At 39.4% G+C, this 17,884-nt stretch overlaps 1 protein-coding gene across 1 annotated transcript; it reads left to right on the top strand.

Annotated features, from left to right (window-relative positions):
• The first annotated feature begins 8,935 nt into the window (after positions 1-8,935).
• On the top strand, positions 8,936-17,627 carry LOC137286315 (mitochondrial pyruvate carrier 2-like). Its single transcript, XM_067818093.1, has 5 exons — positions 8,936-9,108; positions 10,504-10,544; positions 12,792-12,876; positions 14,621-14,732; positions 15,618-17,627. Exons 1-5 carry the CDS (start codon positions 9,024-9,026, stop codon positions 15,697-15,699), a joined length of 405 nt encoding a protein of 134 aa, XP_067674194.1. The 5' UTR covers positions 8,936-9,023; the 3' UTR covers positions 15,700-17,627.
• The last annotated feature ends 257 nt before the right edge of the window (positions 17,628-17,884 follow it).

Below are 17,884 nucleotides of genomic sequence, written 5' to 3'. Positions count from 1 at the left end.
GAACCCTTCTCCATCAGGGTCTCGAAGACTTTGGCCGTGTCAAAAGTTGTCTTTGTTTGTGGTTCGGTGTCTATGCTAGCTCGGATTCTCGTGTATCTACCTTGCAGTGTGTGGTATTTCCTCTTCGCTTCCCGAAGGGACAGATGGCCAGGTCAGATCTCGGTACAGGCTTTGCGCGATAGCTTGGCTTCTGGCATTTCTATAATCATACGCCCACAATATCTCTAATTGGTGTGCACTTCCACCAGCGGAATTTGTAGAGACCCTTTCTTGTATTCCTGAACCTCCACTCTTTCTTTTCTTTTTTTTGTGGCTGTGGGAGCTGAGTTGGACCCTTGGGAGACTTCAAGGCCCTGGTGCACCCATTCCCGAATTTACCCCCATTCTATATACTACTCATTGAAATGTTATATGCGTTTGTAATTAATATGTAATTCCTACATAACTAACCTAAAGTTTCCGTGAAAACCTTTCTACTTGTTACTACATATGTGTGATATGTATCCATGTATTCTTGACTCGTGTTCATCTGGAAATCCGCCACGTACACATAACAAGTATATAATATACATGTGAATGAGTGAGTTTAGTTTTACGCCGCTTTTAGCGGTTTTCCGGCAATATCACGACGAGGGACACTCAAAATAAGTATCACACATTGTTCCCACGTGGGGATCTATTGACTATATATACAGACCCACAGCTTTAACATCTATTGACACGAGGATGGAGATTCATATCCCAGAAATCAATACTTCCCTTTGGCATGACAGTGTTGCATGGCATTATAGTGATAAAAACATCAATAATGTGGCATTATATAACATCGAAGTGGGTCATAAAGAAATGACTATGATCTCAAGAGACAGTTCAATCTAACCATTAAGAATTAATGGTGGTTCTTATCAGTAACTCATGATTAAAGTGTTATTAAAACATTAAATTGAAAAGTAGAAAATCGAATGATGTCAGTGATCTCAGGTTTGCTTGGTCGTCTCAGCTTCACCGTCTGCACCGTAGTCTACAAGGCAACTCCCCTCCCCTCATGCCGCCCCCCCTCCCCCCCCCCCCCCATGAGGGGAGGGGGGTTGCCTTGTATATATAAAATTATAAACGTAAAAATGAATAAAAACGATCGAACGATGAATGAATGAATGAACGATGAATGAATGAATGAATGATGAATCTTAAGTGAATGAACAATGAAAATAGTATACAACACGATTTTAAAACAACCGAATCAAACAAAAACAACAAAACCTGGTCAACTCGACCGTTTGGGCAAAGCGAATTCAGCGATACGACAATCACGAGCCTGTGACATAGCATTGTAATTTAGCGAAAAAGTAGCTTTGCGCAACGGACGACTTAACAGAGAACCGATTTCGCTGCCGTTAATTCCCACCCGTAGTTTTGATTACACAATGTCGTTTAGAAAGTTGTCAAATGCAACATATGTCATATTTGGGATTTCACTTTCTCAGTAAGGTGCATATTCTAGTACTTATTTGGTTGAGCCCCATCCGGGATTCGAACCCGCACCCTCACAGTCAGCCGCCTAACCCGCTCAGCCACCGCGACTTCCACCCGTAGTTTGCAGACCAGTAGCTTGGTATGAACCGAAACCCGACAAAGCAGTCTAACTGTGTTTGTCACTTGTCCTACATGACTGATATGTAAACAGAAAAAGTCAGCTGAGGCTTGCTTGACTTTCGCGCAATAGTTGATAAGCAACTTAATTATGGGAAAGATATGGATAGGTATTCCCAGCAGACCCACCCCATCCCCCACCCCACTCCCACCCACGTTTATTCCAACATGCTCAGTGACGTGTTCGTACATCTATCACCTAGATTTATGCAAATTATAAGTTTCCTAAAATCTATAACTTCTTTTGAGTAGTATAGGACATGTTCTTGTGCTTTAAATGTTGATATACTATCTACATCTGAAATATTAAATCGAATATTTTTAGTCAAATAAAACATGTGCCGGACCTACTTCATGTCGCCTCAGAGTTGAAGGGCTTTTGGAGTAGGAGCATACAAACATGTATGACACAGGTAATATTTGTTTCGTCAGTAACATGCTGATATTTTATTTTATTTCGTTAAAGTCAGTGAACAAGCAGATATAGTTTTATGCCGCTCACATTATACAAGCAATGACGCGACGACGGACATCAGACTTGGGTTTCGCATTCGAACGGTAGTACCGATATGGGGATCGAATCAAGGACTTAGGCGGAGCGAGAGAACCCACAGAGCTACCCAAGCGAGATAATGTTTGTCGCGCATTTGATTAAATATGGATTGATCACATTTACATTGTAAGAACTAAGTAATGAAATAACAGTTATGTAAACAATCTACACATTCAACATTACAGATCAACGGGTCTCTTTCTTAGCCGACTAATCCGGTATGGGAACTAGATCTCGTATGAGAAGGAGGTGATTAATACGACATATCAACATATATGCCTCTAGGTGGTATTGTGATCAGCTGGCCAAATGTAAACATTATCAGTATGTACTCGTACCGCTCTACGTTATTGTATATCCAAGTTAAACATGGAGACATAGCGAGGTTGGCACAACAAATGCTTGTCGCGAAGGTACTTTATAGCACGCTTCAGTGAAGGTTCCAGGCCAGTAGCTAGCCAATAACATACTTGATTCGGTGCAGTCAAGACCAAACACGACAAAGAACAAGCCATGCCTAACTGTTGCATGTTCAGTTGGGTTTGAGTATTTGCGTGTGTAGTCAGGTAATTTTCAAAGTGGTTCACCTTGTTGGTTTGCTGCCGTTTGACAGCCAGCCATTTGAAAGGGCATAGAGCTGAACATTCCAACAATGTATGATCACTACAAAGGTATACTAGTGTCTGCTTTCAGAGCCCGGCCTGGAAAAGCTAACGTAGTTGATTAATGATTAATGCAATCGGCTTCGTAAAGGTTGAACTCAATAGCGACGGGTGAACTTTGATTACAACTTGTACCTGTCACATGGGATATTGAGGCTAAATTGGCTAATCAATGTTCGCTGTCTTCGCCGACAAGAGTGAAGAAGCAAGCTATCACAGTCTGTGTGGTTTGAAAGAAGGGTGGACTAGTATGGCAAGATGGCTGAAATAGCAGACGACATTTATCTTAAGCCGTAGCTGACCGACTTGGGGAGGCCTGCCTAAACGGAATATGTGGACTTGAGGAATGAATGCACCTTCGAGGGACGTCGGTGACGGTACTGGTCTCACGGACACTGGACTGTACAGATGTATCAAATCGTGTAATATCGCCTCGGCTCTGTTATGTATCGGACAAGGGGAAGATGTACATTCAAGATGTACACTTACGAGAAGGACGTATTTACATTTTGTGATTCTAGCTGCACGGTCGACGACAGAGAAGCAGTATGTACCGTTTGTTTATTTGTTGTCTAATTCCGAGATTGATTTGGATCACCGAGACAACGATGGGCAGACAGCCCTGCAACTCTCAATCAAAAGCAATCTACTTCAGATGATGGTAGCTGTACTGAAATGTGGCGCTACGGCGGATTCGGACGACGAAGAACTTATAGGTAAGCATGCTGGGTATTTCGCGGCAGAGTATCGATGTTCCTTCAGGAAGTTCTCCCCGGGTTTGTGGCAATCGGTGGCAGATAACAACAGATTCCGGGTCAACAAACTAGTCAAGTCGTGGTGCAGAGTCAACATCAGCAAAGGCAAGAACAGTTTGATAGAATTTGCTAAAGTGAGCGGAGCAGACGACAGCTTAATTCAATTGCTAATCAAGAACGAAGCATCGATTGAGTTCGCTCATGCGACACTTGCAGGAGATGAGGAAAGAATGAAGGCATTATTATGCAATGGATCGGTGGACTTGACGACCCAAGATCTGTCCCACAGGGAAAATTTCTTTGGTGCCTATACTCCATTAACTCTTGAGGCTGCAGCAGTCAAGTATGGCCACAGACATGTTCTCCATCTCATTTCTGGACACGCATCGACATCAACATCCTCTGGAACAAAAGACAACCCCAATTCGGTCGTATGTGCCATTGTTTGAACCAAACCATGACAATCACTCAAGGGTATTTTTGGATAACATGACTTTCCAATGGTATGACAAATACGACACAGGAATGCATGTGTATGTATTCTTTCAGTGCAGTGATGTGTTGGTTATACACTGGCTTCACTGTTAAAATGTACAATTTTCATAACAAATACGTGTGCTTTTATTGAGATAAGATTTTTAAGTGATTTAAGCCTGGATATGCTCTAAAACTGAAACGCTTTATTGAGGATTTAAAGGAGGATGTAACTCCCTCTTTGAAAGATGTACTTTTAAATTTTACTTAGAGGTATTATACACATTTGTTGCGTTCGTGACATACGGAGGTTTTCTTTCCGCTGCATCGAGTAGGATCGTATCGATATATATAGACGATTTGTTTGGCATAGGGTCACAAATCGGTCTGAATACGTTGTTACTTGAGTTAAATTGACTAACGAGGGGCGTCGTGAATTGGGGTTATTTATGTTCTTATTTATTGATCTATATGCGCCCCTTGCTAAGCAATATTGGAATGGCTCAAATGTATGTGTCTTGTTCAGGTACGATTTTTGATAAGTGAATCGAGACGCTTTTTTGACAATGTTATTTAAAGGAAGGTGTAAATGTTTGTTTACATTGTATCGAGTCGGATCGCATCGATTTTTCGACGATCTGTTTGGACACCGTACACACCTCGGTCAGAATACGTCATTTCTCGGTGGAGTTGAATTTGCTTTCGAGGGGCGTGAAATGGGATTATTTATTATACTTATTTATTGATCTATGTGCGTCACGTGCTAAGCAATATTGGAACGAATCACACACGTACCTCACCAGGAGTATTGTGTGCATAGCACCTTCGAGTCTTCCGTGAGAGCCTGATATCGGAAGACTTTCCAGCAAAATGTTAATAATCTAATTGTAATCTGAGCGCTTGTGTCTTGTGTGGTGTTGTGATATACACGGCAACTCTAATACCGGTTTATATTCACTCCGTTGAGCACATGCTTTAAGGTGTGCAAAATTAGAATCGATAAGTGTATGTATGGTTGTCTTACTGAGTTGCTTAGTGCTATTGCGTGTTGTTGCACAGTGTTATTGTATACACGGGTTCACCAACGAATTAATCCTTCTAGAGCCAACACACGCTATCAGTTCTCCATTCTCCAGTCACCGGGGTCACTATAACCGTATTATTTTGTTAAATACATGATACATCGAGTTTTGTTATAAACTATTCTAAAATACTTGTGGTGTTTGTTGTGTCCGTGTAAACACATGTTCCTGAAGTGCCTGGAGGACTGCAGCAGAGTGATAAGTGAGTGAGTGTGTGAGTCGGGGTTTAACTCTGCTTTGAACAGTATTCACCATGTGAGTGAGTGAAGTTTTACGCCGTCTAATGTAGCTTTATACTTGTTGAACATGTCTGATTTCCAGATGTCAAGTCGGACTGCAGCGAATACATGGATAGTGAGTGAGTTTAGGTTTAAGTCGTACTCAGAAATATTCCAGCAATATGGTCGCGGCCTGTAAATAATCCAGTCTGGACTAGACAATCCAGTGACCAACGGCATGAGCATCAATCTACTCAGTGGAGATGACACGTGTGAACCAAATCAGCAGGCCTGACCATATAATCTCGTTATTCGTCTCTTACGACAAGCATATGCCTTACTGAAGACAATTTCTAAGGCAGATCTTCATTGGTTCACTCCCGAACGAGGCTTGCTAGTTTAAGCGTCTAGAGGTATCTCAGGCCTGGTACCCATGTCACCGGTGTCGTCTGCTGAGGAGGTACCTCTCTGTGACGTAGTTAGGTCACGTGTTATTTTAGGACTTCAGACGCAACAGTATCCCTCGATGACTTCCTTTAGTATGAAGCGACTCGGAATTATATTAAACGCGAGTACAAGGGTGGTTTTGTTGAGAATCATTGTCTGTATTGCATTAACAGTAATTTAATCATAGTCCCAAGCGTCGCAAATACAGTTTGGGAAGTTTAGTCACCCACGTTCTTACAGACACTTATTCTTATAATGGACAATGGCACTAAAAACTGTTAGGCGCACAATTAAAAGTGACGCGCCGATGCCCGAGAAACATTTCACCTTTTTTTTTGGATTTAAACCGTAGTGCTTTGATGACGTCATCAATGCCTTCAGAGGTAGTGATTTCGAATCCCTGATCTTTATATCTCTTTCAGATTTTTCTCCGTTTTTCTTGTGAATCAGCCAGTGGCTTGGTTAAGATTTGATTCCCTTGCTATCCGTTATCAGGTGAATATTATGAACATACAAGCGAGAAATCCGTAAATGTGATCATAAACATTCAGCAACATTGCTATAAGTGAAATCTGAGTTGGTCCTGACGCCGGATAATCAATACACCGCATACACTGTGAGTATGCATGTTGAATGTGAATAAGATGTGTTTAAAAACCTACAATGTATATAGAGAAAGTTTACGTTTCACAGGAGACTTTTAACAACAATTGGAAATGGACGCTATATTGTGGAGTATATTCCTTTCGAATGAAGAGAACGGATTCGCTTTAATCCCCCCCCCCCCCAAAAAAAAAAAAAAAAACAACAACAAAAAATTAAAAACAAAAATATAAAAACCCAAAAGACAAAACGTAATTCAGCCCAGTGCCCAGTGCTGAAATTTGGGAAATGCCTCTAACTGAAGAAAATGATTCTAAAACACGATAAAATCGAATGAACCTTAATATAAACAAAATAATACAGAACACATAAACCATAGACAAACATTAAAAAATGCATAATTATATACTTCTGCAACTTTCAGTTTTTAAAAACGTCAGTTTTTCAAGTGAGTGTCACTGTGTTGAACCGGCCTCATTTTAAGTCGTAGTCAAACGGATCCTCCTCGATCAGCTTCGTCGCCGACGTCATCATCTCCTGATTGGCTTCAGTTTCCTCCAGACCAAACTTACAGCCAAGTCGGACCTCTCTTATGATTCCCAATCTTTCTGTGTACAGGAACATCTATTACTGCTTTATAAACGTTACATATGCAGCCGTTTGCCATGCAGTTTTGCACATTGATGACACTCCCTACAATACAATGTTAAACCTTGACTTAAACCCAGAGGCTTAATAACGGGGAAAGATTCCGTTTTTAAGCCTATGGTCTTAAATTTCAAGAGGGGAAATCCCGGTGTGTGGCGTCAGAATATATTATTCACTGTTCTTTTAATACAATTTTCATGTTTCCTTTATATTTACATCACTGCATTGTATCTGAACATGACTTGTTGATACAAACTACAATTACATCATGAAATTCCACCCGTGATCGAAGATAGGGGTCCAGCAACTCATGCTTGTCATACTTAACCATGGGATCGGATGGCCAGAATACCTGTCTTGGTTCGTATTTATCTGTGAGTGAGAGAGTTTAGTTTTACGTCGCACTCAGCAGTATTCCAGCTATATGGCGACGGTCTGTAAATAATCGAGTCTAGACCAGACAGTCCAGTGATCAACAACATGAGCATTGATCTGTGCAATTGGGAACCGATGACATGTGTCAACCAAGTCAGCGAGTCTGACCACCCGATCCCGCTAGTCGCCTCTTACGACAAGCATAGTCGCCTTTTATGGCAAGCATGGGTTGCTGAAGGCCTATTCTACCCCGGGACCTTCACGGGTCTCGTATTTATCCGAATTGCATAGATCGATCTGATATGATATCGATACATGGTTGTCTGGTACAGACCACCGAAGTACAACTGGAGTATTGCTGACTGTGGCGTTATACACCAACAAATGAAACATTCAACTAATATTTCGATTCACATCTAGTCAGTTTGCAGTGAAAACTTACCGATGAATTTCACTTTAAACACAAAAGTAAATCGAAAAAAGTGAAACTGAGATTGTGAATCCTCATGGTGTTAACCTGCCAACTGAACATTTAAATTTCAGAATTTTTTTCAACTTAGGATAAAAGTTGCTTAAGAACCGATTATAGATTCAAATCGCTATTCTTAGTTTGTATTAAAGGGGGTAAGCGAAGTAAATGGAACAGTGAAACAAATTTACGTGCGGGACGTGATACTTTGACCAACCCTACTTGTTCTCGGTGTTTCATATAATGTGCATATACCTCTTGTAATCCAAACCAGTAATAGCGATTTGTTAAACGATTTTTATCCTAAGTTGGAAAGAATTCTGATATTTAAACGTTCAGTTGGCAAGGTAAATTATGAGGATTCGCAATCTTATTTTCACTTTATTCGGTTTACATTTTTGTTTAAAGTGAAATTCATCTGTAAGTTTTCACTGCAGACAGACTATAATGCCGATGCAAGTTTCAGTCCAGTGGGGATCGAATGCACTTCCCGAATTTGTGCCCTTCTTAGCAGCGACTAGACATGTTTCCATAGCAACAGTTCGGATTGAAAAACAAAAGCAAACAATTGGTTCCTGAACGTCTGAGGAAAATGGCCTTAGTAAATCGTTCAACTGACTTACCCCATCTTCAGCCAAAAAATAATACGTTGATCAAACCCAATCCTCCTATGTTGGAAAAAATCCTTTGTTTGAAAGACTCACTAATCCAGATATTCTAGTCAACAAGCTTCACACCTACAATGTCACAGACTCGCACAAGTATCATTAGATACTTACCGAGATAGATACATTTCCAGACTATTCCAGTAATGTATCAAACATAATTTGGATCCAGTCAATATCCGCTGATATGAAATATTAAAACCAGTTTCAACAGGAAACAACAACACGCCCTATAAATCCATTTTATTCTTTTATTATAAAGAACCACCACGATTTTGAAAAGTTCTTGTGGCTGAAGAACGACGTACTTGGATCAAGAACAATTCGCCATATCACGAAAAGGAAGTAACGTAGAGTTATCTCCCCTGGAGTAGTGAAACTGGTTGCCAAACATACGAAGAGGGGAGACGAAAGCAATCAAAATGTCAGCAATTTACCGCAGCGTGATTGCTGCAGCTGACAAATTTGTTCCTCACAGTCTAGTGCCTTTGTGGAATAGTCCAGCAGGTACTCACATCATTTCAAACCGACTCGTCACCATAACTTACTGTGTCAAGGTCATGGAATGTTTCTGATGAACAGATTCATGGAAGTGAAAACAGAACCGCAAGAGAGGAATGTGGGGTTTTTTCGGTGGCTACGAAATGGTTCAGAGTCTCATACTGATTATTGGGCAAAAACCTTCTTACGTCAGTTCAATGCATAATGAAAGATTTTCGTCAAATGTTTTTCCGTCATCGTTCGTGTTGTTCGAGAACAATTACCATTGAGATATTCCTAATATTTTCTTTTATTCAAAGTGCTATCTAGAAATTGCTAAGATATCATCAACTCGCCATGTACATGTCATACCATTTGGAATCGGTGCTCACATCTGCTTGGGAAAGATTGAAATATATGAACGTTTTACCCTAAACAGGCCTTAAATTCGTTAAAGGGCTCTGATTTCCAATTGTTTGCCCTTGACCCCAGTTATGCAAAACTTGGCAGATGATTTTGTAGCAGCTAAAACAAACAGTACTTCATAAGGACAATGTGCAGTAGCCAGAGCAAACTTTCCCAATGCAGCATTGTAGCTAAGAGTAAGAGTTACTTCCCTTTGATGTTTGGCCCCACATTCCACGGAAAATATGTTCATTCACAGTCTAAGTAAACTAAGTCTCAGTATTATTCGGTACACTCCTCTACTGAATCTAACAAACCCAAATAGGAGGTCGCATTCGGTAACCTTAGTGAAACCTATGACCATCCAGTCAAACGCGGAATGGCTGAACAGATTTCACCAAGTGACCAGTCACACGACATCTTCTGTTTAGGGTTTGGTGGAACTTACAAAATTCCCTAGTCACTGATGCTGATCCCTCAGCAAACAAAATTCTACATGAAACACAGCTATTTTACATGAAGTTTATGGGCTTTTTCATGACATACTTACCATTTGCCAATGTTTTTGCAAGTTGACAGCCTTGAATATTGACAAAAGTGCTATTTTCAGCAGCTGTTTACTCACTGTTGATGGAATTGTAGCGTGTTCCATGTGCATAACTCGGAAACAATCATACGGAAGAGAGCATTCAGAATTGTTTGGATACAAACCTTTTCGAGGTTCAAAACAGATGTGTGAATTTGCACTTTCACGAATTGGTATGGTATCTTCTGATTGATCAGTCACAAATGACCTCCTTCTAGGGGGTGTTAGACTCAATAGAAGAGTGTAATAAATAATACTGAGACTAAGTTTGCTTAGACTGTGTTCATTCAACAACTGATGTGTTTCTATATGGCGTCAAATTGTTGACCGGCCCTGAAAGGCGTTCAGTTTGATGTCTGATGATCTGAAGTAAACCTTTGCATGTTGCTCACTTTGTCAGTGTCATACCATTTCTATTTTCTGTGTTTCAGGTCCAAAAACAATCTTCTTCTGGGCTCCTTCTTTCAAATGGGTATGTTATCGGAATGCTAAAATAATTGCAGTATCTGTTATCGTTAGTTTTCTCCTAGATAAAACACAAACTAGTGAAATACAAATGAATATTTGAATCACTTTGATCTGGTGCTTACATAATTTACATATTGATATGGTCAATGACTTTTAATTCATATGTCTAACATGAAAGCATATAAAGTTAAATCTGTATTGATGTCATCTGAATAACTTCTTCCACTGGTCCTCAAGCAATGTGATTTTCTGACAGAAAATATCAACACTAAGCAGATGGTATATCAGATGGCATTTTGACAGAACAAAAACTAAGTCATAATGATCAGTTTTGTCACTAGATCAGTAGCAGGAAAGTTCAATATTAACAAACTACAGAGGTTGTCACATCTTACCACACATCTATTGAAAATGGCTTAATAATACATAATAATAGATAATATATGTTGATTTTTAGCTGTGTCCAAATCTCATTATTTCTTAGTGACCTGTGAAGATCTGGGGTAGAATAGGTCTTAAGCAACTCATGCTTGCTACAAAAGGTGACTGTGCTTGTTGTAAGAGGTGACTAATAGGGTTGGTAGGTCAAGCTAGCTGTCTTGGTTGACACATGTCATACGAGGGTTGGCTGAAAAGTCCTCAGCCTGAGTGGTTTTTCCCCACCAGGTAGAGAGAGGTGTTTGCCACCAATGAGGACAATCATTTAGTGAATCATAGACACAAGAACTACAAACGTACTAATAGTTTTATCTCAACTACAGCTCTTTTGGTAAACCTACCCTCTGAAATCATCAGAAATGGACAAAACTGAATACAGGGCAGTCATCAAGTACTTGCAAAAGAAAGGGATGTCCCCAACACAGATACATGCTGACATGGTCTCCACTCTAGGGGATGATGCTCCTTCATTTTCCACAGTAAAGAAGTGGGCTGCAGAATTTAAGCGTGGCAGACAAAGCCTTGATGATGACCCACGCTCAGGAAGGCCTTCAACAGCAACCACTCCAGAAAACATCATGTGAGTGCTCGATATGTTGATGGATGATCGACGATTGACTACTTGACATATTGCTAGTGTAGTGGGCATCTCTCATGAGAGGGTTGAGCATATTATCACCAACGAATTAGGAATGACTAAAGTTTCTGCAAGATTGGTGCCAAAGCTCTTGACACCAGAACAGAAACGTGTCAGGTTCCAGACGTCCCTTGACAATTTGTGTCGTTTTGAAGCAGATCCCGATGATTTTGTGGCACGATTTGTAACCATGGATGAGACCTGGATACATCACTTTCAACCAGAAACAAAACTACAGTCAAAACAGTGGAAGCATCCTGATTCACCAGCTCCGAAGAAAGCCAAGTCTGTTCCTTCAGCTGGAAAGGTGATGGCATCAGTCTTTTGGGATTCCAGGGGTATTCTGCTCATTGATTATCTTGAAAAAGGTCAAACTATCAACGGCAGATACTATGCTGATCTACTGAACCAGTTGCGAGAAGCAATCAAAGCCAAACGACGAGGGATGATCACTAAAGGTGTCCTCTTCCACCAAGACAATGCGCCTGTTCACAAATCGGTGGTGGCCATGTCAACAATCCGCGATTGTGGCTTTGAACTCATTGACCATCCTCCTTATTCACCTGATTTGGCTCCTTCTGACTTCCACCTGTTCCCCAAAATGAACTCGCTGGTCGCCATTTTGCAAGTAATGATGACGTCATTTCCGCTGTGACTGATTTTTTTAGGGTAGCTGAAGAAGATTTCTTCCTGACCAGGATTCGGGCCTTGCAGCATCGCTGGCAAAAGTGTGTGAACTTGGAAGGGGACTATGTAGAAAAATAAATTACAAACGTGGACTTTGTAACTTTTTTTCACAGTGAGGCTTAGAACTTTTCAGCCAACCCTTGTAGCTTCCCCATCTCCAGATTGAAGGTCATGTTGTTGATCTCTGCATTGTCTGGTCCAGACTTGATTATTTACAGGCCGCTGCCATATATCTGGAATAATGCCGAGCATGGTGTAGAACTAAACTCAATTATTATTTGTTAGTGACATCACAATAATGTCCCTTCAGTACTTTCAGCCAAATGTATGACATAATGCAGCATACAAGCAAGCTGTTCAAAAGCCATGATATCTTCCAAAAGTAACGTGTCCAATCAGTAATGATAGGTAAATGTGCTTAAACTCTCCGCCATTTGTCATATTTTCATGTTAATTGACAAGTCTGAGAGACCTTTTTCTGTTTTACAGGCATTAGTTATTGCAGGTATAGGTGATATTGCTCGTCCTGCCGAGAAACTGAGCCTATACCAGTCATCAGCTCTTGCTGCTACAGGTGAGCTAATTAATGATGCAGTATTGCTAGGTACAAAATGAAACCCTTTTGGGTTTCTGGATTGGAAGTTATGTTGATTATACCAGGCAGATCAGAGCTGAACAAATCCACTCGTCCGCTCGTATTTACGAGTGGTACCTCATGTCGGGCAAGTTAAAAATACAAACTACTCGTCCTATCGGGCGAGTACCGTTTTTTTTATTTGCTGTCAAATAAAGCATATAACGTCTTCAATTTATTAAACAAAGTATTTTACAAGCCATTTAAGAATCGAAAACGTGCACTGATCAACAACAGCGTACTAATATTGATCGTGTCGCTTATGCCAATAATAAATCAATAACAGTGTTAAATACTTAAGGAGGGGAGGTAATTCTACTATTGCTATTGTCGTGGATGTAAGGGGCTTGTTGCTAGCATTATCAAACGCGAGCATGGACATTCGAAAGTATGTGGGAGGGGCAGGAGATGGGGAAAAGAAAACAGAAGAAAAACAAATTCAACAAAGAAAGCTAAGTCAAAAGAAATATGACAGAGAAAAACGAAAACGTTTAGTACAACCAACGTGGTTTAAGGAATTTAAGTGGGCGAAATTTAGCGAGTCGGAAGATGAATTATTTTGTATTCCATGCCGAAAATACCCCAAACTGTCAGATCCAAAATGTGGACTTGTGATAGGTCTTAGGAATAAATTTAGGAGGGAGACACTGAAATTCCACGACAAAAGTAGGAAGCACATTCAGTGTTGTGAACATGAGAAAGTCGTTAAAAATCCACAAACAGCACAATAGATCTACACTAAGTCAATACAGAAAGTTGACGAAAAAAACAGCGTGATCTATAACAAGCTTTTTACAACAGCTTATTATGTTGCCATGGAAGGGGAACCTTTTTCAAAATTTGCGAGTTTTTGCCAATTATTTTTAATTTACATCTGCTCTAGTTTTATGTTGGTTCAATCCCATTGTCACTACAGTGATGTAATTTCATGACAATTAAAAACCAGTTACCTCACACATCTGTTGTCATTTTTAATACTTGAACTTCCATTTGGATCCTAGCCAGAAGGTATAGAATAATGTTTGTTCACTGACTATATAAAAGACAATAACACAATCTATAGGAATCAATATCTTTTATTCAAGAAAACACATCATGATCATGGTGAGATTGCAGATTATTTCAGTTAAAAAGTAGGACGAGTGAAAATCTTGCAGGACGAGTACAAAAAAAAAAGTACTCGCCCTGCAGGGTGACTGAAGTTTTCAAAATTTGTTCAGCCCTGCAGATACTTGGTAAATGATTCGGGAGTTGGATTAAGTGACTGACTGCATGTCACATCATACACTGCCAATAATATGTTGTATTGTAATATATTCAGACCCCCCCTAAGTAACTGAAGGAATTACAGCACATTTGAAGGAATTGCATCTCAAATGTAAACAATTGCAGCGATATCGGTAGTTTAGAAAATTTTGTCTTAAAGACTCCAGAAACCTTTGGTTCTTAACACACCACTCATCCTTTAATGATGTAAACTTTGAGAATGCATTTTGTGCAATTTGCAAAAAGAGCGGAAAGAACTATGTGTTTTCCCTTACTGTAAGTGCACTAACAAACATAACCAGGAAAATGTGATAACTGACTAATTATTTTCGCTGACTTATTGGTTGTAATGACCCAGTCATTAACCAATGCCCAACACTAGTTCTTATGACGTGATCGATGCCATCTTCTTTGACAGGTTGTATATGGGCCCGCTACTCTCTTGTCATCATCCCGAAGAACTACAATCTTTTTATGGTGAACATCTTTGTCGGTTTGACAGGAATATTCCAGCTGAGCAGAATTTTTATGTAAGTTTAATGTGCTTCTCATTCTTGTCTTAAGTACAAAGATACTGATATGACAATACCAGTACATCAGAAAGCATGAAAATGGAATGATGTTCAAAACAGCTTTTATTCGCTAAGATTTCATGAGGACTGCAAGCATAGTGTGCTACTTCATTGATAGATTATATTTTAACAACACTGGTGTTTTGCAGGACAAATTTTATGAATTGCGACTCCTTGAGTTTATTTTACAACGTTTCAGGGCTTATCCTAGCCCCCTCATCAGGGGTCCAATCCCATAAAATTTGTCCTATATTACTACGCCAACTTGTAAATGCCTTTGAAGAATCACTGGTGTTTTGGCTTCCATGTTGTAGCTTCTTTTAGCCGAACATGGAAGCATATCCATGTGTGGTGAGGATTAGTGAAATAGTGTTTAGGTCATACAGATTAGTTCGTTCAAATGATGACGTGCATGCATGTCTGGCTGCTTGTACGAGTCCAGACAGCAGCTGGTTTTATGCAGTTGCTCACTGAGATACCATGCCACAGTTAAGCATGAATACCCCATTCAGACAAATGATACTGACTCCTAGCCGACCAGTGGTACCCATTAATGCCAAACGCCAGACGGGGACCATATTTTAAACCAGCATGTACCATATTTTAATGTCTTTTGGTAGAATGTGGTTGGGGAGCGAACCTTCAACTCTCCATGTGGGTGCCCTAACCACTACACCATGAAGGCAGTTGAATGTCCTTGCAAATTTTGTCAACTGCATACTTTGGTTGGTCACATTCTCGGAAAATAGACCAGTTGCCTTGTTCAAGAAGACCTTATTCTGTGGAACATGTTTTGTAAGAATCATACTGTGTGATAATGCTTCTTATTGGTGTTTCCAACAGGTATAGAAGATCTCTTCAGGAGGGACAGCCTGCCTTACCAGCCCCTGAGACTGAAGCAACCGAGGACAAGAAAACTTCATAGACAGACTAGTGCTGAATAATAGAAGGGACAGTGCACGCACAAGATAGCAAAACAAACCTAACAGGCTTTAAGTATTTATACTAATATCTAAAGATACATTTCAACATTCTGATAAGACATATGAAATGTCCAAAGGGAGATAAGTCCAGAGTTACAAATTTTGACTTGTGAACCACTTTTATTAAGAAAAACAATATTTATGTTATTGTGTAAATCTGTAAGAAAATAAGTGGTCAGAGTTTATTTTTATCGAGATACTAACAGTATTGAAATATTTATTCAGAATGTAAAGTGATGTGTTGGTTGTGAGAGAAAGCATGGTAACGGAGTGTTTACAGTAGACATACATATACTGATATGTACAATAGGATTCAGGCTTGCAGGATATCTTGTCTGTGTCCAGTGAGCATATGTGGTGATTTCCACCATTTTAAAGTCTGTGTGATTGATCAGTTATCTGCAATGAGTGATTCAGAACCCTTGTTGCAGAATTCATTAGGATCTGGGTGACCAGTGATATTCATGTCAACATTTTATGATGAGAGCGAAAATTTATTTGATTTTATGTTATCAGAAAAAAGGTATTTGTATATTTGTTTTTTTTTTTTTGTGAACATGCTGTGTCAAAAGGTACATCAGAGTATGAGGAAGACACAATTAGCCACAGTAAGCTAGTCCATGTGCCATTTTGGACTACTAGTAGTAGCTAATGTAGAATCAGTAGCCCCTAGAATTTTCACAAATCTCTGAATTCAGAACTGTGTTCGGTTTCTATCCTTGCAAATAACACCAGGTCTTCAAGGCTTTGTTGGTCAAGGTATTACATGTAACTTTGGGAATTCGAGTCTTTCCTCATCAATCTTTAAAAATGTGTTTGTTAAACTTCTTGCCATATTGTTAACTGGTTGAAGATGGAGGTTATTTATGGTGGTAGACTCGGTCATCTTGATTAAAAGGAGAAATATCATGGTGACAAGGAATATAACCCTGTGTTTTAATGTACTCGTCATGGAATTGAGAAAAATAAAAATTTTATGCATACAACTTCGTTTTGTTACATTATAGGCACTGGAATATGCTTTTACGTAAAAGCTTGTTGCATCATACACAGGACTAGGGTTGATTCCTTGTATGGGTGTGGAGTGTTTGATGTTCAGGGTTGGGGTCAGGTGTCCCAAGTATTTGTTATTTGGCTTCTTCTGTCTCGAACATCTTAAATCTTTTGTCTTTTCGTAACTTAAGAATTACAGAGAGGAACCCCAGGGTTTTGAAGGTTTATCATGAACAAAGGCATTCATGTGATTGTTTTTGGTTGTTGGCCAAAAACAATGCAAGACAGACAGTCCATGTCTCAGAGTTACTAGTATTCAAACTTAATTCACAGTCATAAACATATGTGCAATCATGCATAGAAATGGACAGCCAGAAAAGATGGACATGGCACAGCACAGGCTAATGAATCAACAACTTTGTCGGCTCTTGTGCAGATGCTTCTCGAAAACTTGGCTGTCCCTTTCTCTGCACTCCTCCCTCGTAACAAAATGTGAATGTTTCAATATTGTAATCATAGTTTGTTGAACTATATTTAAGAGCTTAAAATCTGAAAAAAACCACATAGAGTTAGTGTGATGTATTGATTATGATCAGCGTTTTCGTTGAGCATTTTATGTTTCTTATTTTCTTAGTTATATTGCATTGATAGGTGACCACTTTTACAAGATGGCCATTATTTCATTATTAACTTATCTTCCAGTGATAATAAGAAATTAATTCACCTCATTAATATTCCAGTGTCGCCATTAGATGATGGTTATTAATACAACCCACACATTTCATTACAAACTACATTAGGCCAGACCAGTCTCATTTCTTCTTGTATGTATCACCTGGTCATAATTTTTCAAGAATAATTAAAACATACCTGAAACTGACTTGTTCCTGTTCAAAACATTAAATTCAAATGTTTTCATTAGCCAAACATGAAAACTTTGTAAATGTTTTGCTTCATAAATTTCAGAAAGAAAAACTTCTGAATATAACAGGAGTATTATTTGGAATGATTTTTTGTATATATTTTTTTGCTCCTGCCTATAGGTTTTCTAAGGACAAAAACCTTTTAAAACTGACTGGCCTTAGTGAAAAAAGAAAGTATTTTGAAACATCATACCAACAACTAATGCGAAGT

Source organism: Haliotis asinina, chromosome 6 (assembly GCF_037392515.1).
Source record: "Haliotis asinina isolate JCU_RB_2024 chromosome 6, JCU_Hal_asi_v2, whole genome shotgun sequence".
In the NCBI taxonomy this organism is placed as follows: domain Eukaryota; kingdom Metazoa; phylum Mollusca; class Gastropoda; order Lepetellida; family Haliotidae; genus Haliotis; species Haliotis asinina.
The sequence above is the reverse complement of the archived record's forward strand: the minus strand, read 5'-3'. Positions and strand labels throughout refer to the sequence as shown.